Source organism: Dendroctonus ponderosae, unplaced genomic scaffold, assembly GCF_020466585.1.
Source record: "Dendroctonus ponderosae isolate FM_Combo_2020 unplaced genomic scaffold, Dpon_F_20191213v2 Dpon_F_20191213_1, whole genome shotgun sequence".
NCBI classification, from domain to species: Eukaryota; Metazoa; Arthropoda; class Insecta; order Coleoptera; family Curculionidae; genus Dendroctonus; species Dendroctonus ponderosae.
Window position 1 is genome coordinate 9,846,870 of NW_026017110.1, and position 7,940 is coordinate 9,854,809.

General features: G+C 34.3%; 1 protein-coding gene across 1 annotated transcript in view; it reads right to left on the reverse strand.

Moving 5' to 3' along the window:
- Positions 1 to 7,303, reverse strand: part of LOC109535452 (equilibrative nucleoside transporter 3) — a 17,590-nt gene extending 10,287 nt beyond the window's left edge. The window contains exon 1 of the mRNA XM_048663932.1: positions 7,013 to 7,303. Coding sequence (XP_048519889.1) covers positions 7,013 to 7,046 — 34 coding nt within the window. The 5' untranslated portion in view covers positions 7,047 to 7,303. The remainder of the gene's footprint in view (positions 1 to 7,012) is intronic.
- Positions 7,304 to 7,940: the final 637 nt, after the last annotated feature.

Genomic DNA, 7,940 nt, shown 5'->3' on the forward strand with positions numbered 1-7,940 from the left:
ATTGTTTTTTAAATTAATGATATTTTTTATTTTTTTAACTATGTTATTTTAGAAAAACTGATGATGGTGGAAAAATACACCGAAGCGTATTTTAATTGATAAATAAAGACAATTTTGATTTGGATTTCCGATAATGCCACCCCAAGTATTTAATGAGCAACGGGTTTGACTATAACTCCGCCTGGGGCAGCTGATGGGTGAACTGAGTAGCTCAATAGCTGTCACTGCGGGTCCTAAGCCCGGAAAAAGGAGGAAGGTTCTCAGGCAAGGCCAGAAAGCTACCTGGGGTAAAAAGCTCTTAAGGCTCACAGAACTGAAAAGATCGCCTCGGATAACGGACGGACCAACACGGTGACGAACAAGGCTACAAAAAGAGATAAACGATTTTGGAAACATAACCGCAACATCACAAGAATCGCCTGCTGGAATGTAACATCATGGAACGGAAGAGATCAGGAAATTATGATTGAGATGAAAAAGCATAAAATCGATATTTGTGGAATCTCAGAAACAAAAAGAAAAGGAAAGGAAACCACTTTGGTTGAACAATACACATTAGTATACAGCGGTAGAGATAAACAGGAAAGAGCACAATCCGGAGTGGGCATATTAATACACGAAAGACATGCACAAAACATAGAAGAAATAGACTATGTGAATGATAGAATATTAAAAGTATCGCTGAGGACTGGGGGAACTGTCATACACCTAATAAGAACGTACGCCCCAGACATGTCTAAACCAACAGAAGAGTCAGATATCTTCTATGAAAAACTTCAGAACACTGTATGTAAATAATAAAATAAACAATGAACATAAAATTATCATTCTCGGGGACCTTAACGCCCGCATAGGAAATGGGGAGAAACGAGGTGTAAAGCAAAGGCTCAACGAGGCAGTAATAACGCGCAAGAAATGAAATGAAAATAAATAATACTTTTTTCTCACACAAGAACCAGCATAAATACACATTTAATAACACCAGCGCCCATCGATAAACGATTTATTTCATAATTACGAATAGTCATCACACCATCACAAGGTCTTGACGTCAGAGCGTTAACATCAGCCAATATAGGAACAGATCACAACCTAATTTTATGCAATATTCTGCTGGAACGCCCTCAAACTGCCAGAAAAACGTTAGAGTACATAGAATGCTGAAAATCAAGAATTGCGTAGAACAAGCCGCCGAAGAAGCCATAGGAAAACGGAAGATAAACATAAACGCAAATAACCGCACTAAGCCATGGTTCTACAGCTTCTCACATCGTTTCCTATGCATTCGAGAATACGGTTTTCGAACCATAGTAGAAAGGGCAGGGAAGGGAATGATCACATCGGCGATGGGATCGTTCACGTTCTCTCGAGCTCGAGAATTGGGCACCAGGAGGTGAAACAACTCGCAGCTATCTGAAGTACAAGAGCCTACAGACAATAGAACAACAAGCCGAATATGTACAGACTAGAAACAGAGTAAACTCAAAAATAAAAGAAATCAAACGAGAATATTGGATTAAGTTTACTGCCGACATTGAATACGATATGTATGGCGCACAGAGAAATGTACGGAAACTGCTCAAAAACAGGAAAAAGCCAGTGAATGAGTATGTACAAACCAAAGGAGTGTCTATGGAAACCTCGGAGGAAACCTAACGAGCTTCTTAAATATGGCGGACAGGAACTTACGAGGCAACTATGCCTACTGCCAACAGGACGTGGTGCGATGGGGAAGACAAAGAAAGAGACAGTGGTACAGTCACGTAAAGAGGATGGACGAAAACCGTCTACCGCGTATCGTGTTGGAGGGAAGACCACTGGGTACTAGACCAGCGGGAAGACCACCTAAAAGATGGAAGGATAGCTGGCAGTCAACATCCCAGGAAATACTGCAGAGGCGTGCTCAGAATTAACAGATCGCAAGATCTCGGAACAGTACAAGAAGAAGGGTTTGCCTATTTGTTCTTATAAAATCAGGCTTGGTATTTGCATAATAATAGAAATGATGTCTATTAACCATTCCATTGTTATGAAAAGTAGCTTCATCAGTAAATAATACATAATTTAAAAAAATCTGTATTCCTCAATTTTGCGCCTGGTCCATTCTCGAAATCTGTCTGGTTACATAGTCCTGGTTGTTAAATTCCTGCATTAACTGGATGTGATATGGATGAATTTTACTTTTTACCAATATTTTTGTATAGTAGATCGGCCTATATCTATTTCATTAGCAATTATTCTCTAGGAGGTATGAATATTTTCAGTTACTTTTAATAAAACTGCCATTTCATTTTCTTGTGGTGAAGCCGCTTTTAGTATGTCCATTTTCTCATATTCAACATTTCCTGTTCGTGTAAATCGTTCCATTAATTTTTCAAACAAACGCCTTTCTTTGCGGTTGTCTTCTTTCAGGAAAATGTTGATAATAAAGTCGCGTAGCGAGCGTACAGTTTTTATCACTAGCAGCTAGTATAAACACCATATCCACTAATTCTTCTTTAGAGAAATTAAAATTTGTTTTTTCAACTTTTTAATAATATGGATGACTTCTAAACTGGTCGTCATATACTAAATGTATATCGATATGTCAAGAATCATCAAATTTTGACACTTATTCATTAAATTCCATAGCCACCTTACAAAATGTAGCAACTTTTTGAAATTTTTAAATAAAACAAATTATAATTTTAAAACGCTTGATTTCACAGCTTAAAGTGTAGATGCAAATTTGTAACTTTGAACAGTGTCTATCTAATGACGTATTAATATACAGATACATCAATTTGAAAAAGAAAGTTATATTGCGTTAAAAAGTTTCAGATTTAAGTCCACATGGTTAACAACCTGTACAATATTGTACATTATATCGATATTTTCGCTCAATAGAATTCTGAACGGATCTGTGGTGATTGGAAAGACGTATTTTTGTGTATTTTTTACTGCTGTTTTTTGCTTCTGCAATGAATTTGTAGATACCATGTACTCTTAATTATTTTGATTGATTTAAAACGAAAATACCTTTAACAAAAAAATGTGTATTTTACAGAATCGGCGCCAAATCCGCATCGTGAATGCACCTTCGTTGAATGAAACGTACTAAAATACAGAATGACTCTATTTTGTATTTTAGTCAAAATGGAAATTCCTTGCAACAATCTTTCATATATCTAATAACGCACAACATGCTAAAATTTAACCGTTTGCGACATTCCGATAATACGCTAAATAGTCTAATCGACGATAAATAGTAGGGATATTATTTTAGACGGAGAATAAGTGGTACTTCTAATTGTGCGATCGTGTTTAGCAGTCGAACAATGGAACGCTGAAAATAGAGAGGCATTAAAAGTAGCTATTCCTCCAAATAAAATATTATCTTTTTCCTTCCAATGCCGTCAAATATTTTAAATTTGAAATGTATAAGCGCACTTGCACGTTTGTATTGTTGTTGTTTGTTAGTATGCATTACTATATGTTGCCTTTTTGTTCTTCCGGCGGAGAAAATTTCAAACGTAAATATCCACGTGATGTTATTTTAGCAGTTTCTTGATTTCCTTAAAAGTCGTTGCTTGTTATTGTTCCTGACAAATTATTAATTTCTTCTAAGGCAATTTATTAAAAAATACTCTATGCAATGAGTATGCAACTCTAATAACTACAATATTTTCTTAGATTCTCAGCAGGGTTCAGTTATTGAGCATAACTTCCAGAAACATTTAAGCGATTATGCAATTTCCCCTGACCCAGTGGTTTTATAAGAAATAAAAGCTCTTCCTCCCAATTCATAGCTTGTAGTTTTTTCCGACGGTATATTTTACTTTCCACAACTTTTACATTTATACATACAGGATACATAAAGATAAAAGGCATACAAATGTTTGGATGCCTTAAAATGGAATATTTCCAAGACATTCTACGTCTTGCTTCATGGGATGAAGATTCATAGAAAAGTAATTCCACCAAACACGTTGTGGACATAGGTATATCAGATAATACGAAAATTTTTTGCGACAAAGGGAATGTAAAACATCAAGCTCTAATAAAATATTGATGTTCTAAAACAATAAAACAAATAATCAAAACTTTAAGTGTTTGATGCGGCAGCTTGTACTTTGTGTTTTTGAGACCGTTTTGTTCTGCTCCAAATGTAAATGAAATATAATTTCATTCAATTCCTCAGAAATTCTTTCATTCTTTTAATTAAATTCTGTAAAGGTTACTGGCAGTTTCCGAGGCAAAAATTTTAAACCATTATTCGCTTGAAAAAATGTTTGTAGGTAAGAACTCGACAAATTATGTTCATTTGAAAAACAAGTGCATGATTTTGGTCAATGTTCTTCCAAATCAATGGCTCGGCCTATGACTTCAGTCCTGCGTTCTCCCGGTTTAAATCTATTAGACTTTTATCGCTGGGAAAAAAAGAGGAACTTGGTTTATTTGACTCCTATTGCAACTAGGAAGAAAATTTGTTTTATTCCGATCAAATAAGAGACAATGGCAGAAAGACCAGGAGTCAGTTTTTTGTCAGGAGAAATTTCAATGTTTTTTGTATAACATCACATAAAGGGTGTTTTTTAGAAGTTTTAACTTCGAATAATTTTGATTGTGGTAGCCAGTTTGTAATAATAATGTAATAATAAGTAATAATAAATGAATATATTTTTTTTGATAACTAATATACGTGCAATGGGGGTTAATTGACGGGAAAGACAACCACCATTTTTATATGTGTAGAAAGTTTCGTGCAGCTCCCTCTTCAGAGTCAGTGAGGAGGGTTTTTTGAAAATATCTTCGTGCACTTTGAACTGGCAAACCGAACACATCCCATTTTCTCCTAAGCTACATTGAAAAGGGCACACCTCCTTTCATAACTGTGCAAAATCTCGAGGAAATCCTTCGTCAGGTGCAATTAGCCCGAATTTTTCAAAATTGGTTTTTGCGCCATGAACTGTCAAAGTGAAAACATCTCATTTGCTCTTAAACTAGAACAAGAAGAATAATATTGAAGTTTAGTAATCTGGAAAAAGCACGCCTATCTTTCGCCGAGAGTTTCGAGAAAATACCTCTTCAGGGTCAGCACGTCCTCTTGCATCGTAAAGAGGAAAAATTGAAACATTTCAGTGTCTGCTAAACCAGAGCAAGCAGGAAAATAAAGTGTAGCTATTAACTGAAAATAGCGCATGTTTGTGTTTGGTTGAACGTCCTGACAGTTTCGAAAACATTTCTTCAGGTTCAATTGGGAGGATTTTTTGAAAATATTCTCTTGCTCCATGAAGAGAAAAAATGCAAATATTTGAGAATCTACTAAAACATATGAGGTAGAAAAATAAAGTGTATTCGACTGAAAAGAGCACACTTTTGCTTGAATGTGTGGAAAGTTTCCAAAAAAGTCCTCTTTGGGTTCAATTAGAAGGATTTTTTGAGTATTTTCTTTTGCACCATGAAGAGGAAAATTGAAAACATTTGAGTATCTGCTAATCCAGATCAGATAGAAAAATAGAATTCACTGGTCTGAAACAAGCACTTTTTCTCTTATAAGAGCGGAAAGGTTCGAAAAAAGCCCTCTTCAGGTTCAGTTTGGAGGATTTTTTCAAAATGTGCTCTTGCATTATTAACAGGTAAACTAAAAACCAGATTATCTCATAAACCGGAGCAGGCAGAAAAATAAAATATACTACGCGGAAAAAAGCCGACTTCCTTTTGTAAGTGTGGAAAGTTTCGACAAAATCCTCATCAGATTCAATTTGGAAAATTTCTTTAAAACTTGCTTTGCACCCTGGAGAGGAAAAGTGGAAACATTTGAGTGTCTGCTAAATCATAGCAGGCAGGAAAATAAAGTGTATTAGACACAGAAAAAAGGACACTTTTACTTGAAGATGTAGAATGTTTCGAAAAAATCCCTCCTCAGGTTCACTTAGGAAGTTCCTTTAGAAAATTCGCTTTTGCACCATAAGGAGGAAAATCGAAAACATTTGAGTACGTACTAAACCAGATAGAAAAATAGAATGCACTGGGCTGAAACGACCACTTTGTCTCTTATACAGGTGGAAATTTTAGAAAAAATAGTACGCCACATCAACTTTTGAAAACGGAAAAAACCTATTTCGAAAATTCTCAACGACTACGTGACCAAACAAAACTGCTCATTAGATAGTGTCTGGCTATAGTTTACTGCATTATTCGTAATTGAACCAACCCAACCAAGCAACAAATTCCAAGAAAATACATTAAAAAATTTGTTGCTTAGTTAGAAAGTTAGATTACTTTAAACTTTGCCAGCATAAGGTGCATTATTTTTTTATACTGAGTGTAGATTGCCACTAAGCCCAGATATTTAATAGTGGACGATTAAGACAGTAAGTTTGCGAGTTTTTGAAGACGCTTGTATAAAAGCATCATCTAATTCTTCCAATCTTGATTCCAAATGTATAAACATTTGTTACTAGAAAATAGTAATTGTTTATGTTTATATATTTTCTATATAGTTGATTTTGATTTTTGAGATACTACTGAGTTAAATGTGTGCCCATTAAATATATGCCCCCCATAAAAAAGTGCTTACATTAGATACTTGTAGAATACGCTGCCAGATTTATTATAATACCAACAACACTGCGACTAAATATGTGCATTATTTTAAATACTGCATAATTCAGACAACATTTCAAATTGCTGAACCGAAATTTGCCAGATCTGTAGATATATATTTTAGGTATACTTAAAACAAACAAATTAAAGCTGGTTCGGTAAAGAAGACTTTCTCATATAGCATAGCCAAGATTTGTTATAGTGTTCTAAACTTATATTAACATTAAAAAATAGTTTTTAATGTTAGTTTAGTTAGTTAGTTTTTAATAGTTAGTCGTTAGCTACTATTAATCAATAATTACTTTTTGAATAGTTTATTCCGCGTGTTTTGTTAAATTTTACTTCAAAAACATATATGTTTAGCACATTCTAATTTATCAAGGAAACGACCAGCAACAATTTTCTTATCAAATAAATTACCCACCCGCATATATATTTTCCTCTATTATTCCATCCATGTTAAACGGCTTGTGATTCACTAGAACTTACACAAAGAAAACACCACCGATCAAACACCCCTCAGCAATCGGAATAAACTAATATTACTAAGAAAGTTATTTAATGTAAATCAGTTAGGCAAATAAGACGCACTCTAAATAATCCATGTATTTATGCTGATCTGATCTAAAGTGATCTCGACCAAGTACAATGGAAATTATGAGGACATCAATTCATCATTCAATTAGTATTTGTACATGAATTCGCAAATTGATTGAATATTGCAAATGAACATATAATAAAACAAGGCAATATATGTAACGCCTTATAAGCACAGTTAAGATAAGCCGTACTTTATCTCAATTTTCATTTTTTTGACTAATATACTTTATACGTATTTTTGTTTATTTTCCTGTGCGTAATACATTATGTGATGTTGAATTTGTTCATGGATGATAAACGGCTTAGACCAAAAATCCAATTTTAATTCCAAGTAATGTTATACCATTAACCTGTCGAATTAAGCTGCCGTTAACAGATTAACATACGAAAAAATGAAGGCGGAACTATTTTAAAGTAATTTCAAAAATTAATTTTTAAAGCAGTACTTTTAGGAATGGGTTAGTAGAAAAAAATGTTATTAGGTTTAGGAAATATAGGCCATATAACAATAATAAAGGATGAAAAATATGGCAAACCCCTTCCGACAGCCACGTCATCATCAGGGTTGCTAAAAAGAACAATCAAACAAGAAAGTACTTCGGGTAATACCCCACAAGGGAAAACCCCCTTTAATTGGAAAAATTAACAACAATAATTGTTTTAACATTTGAACGTTATGACTGCAAAAATGGTGTAAAAACCCAGCTAAACTGGTATTAAACAACATTCCTATCCTAAAGATGGTATCCCTG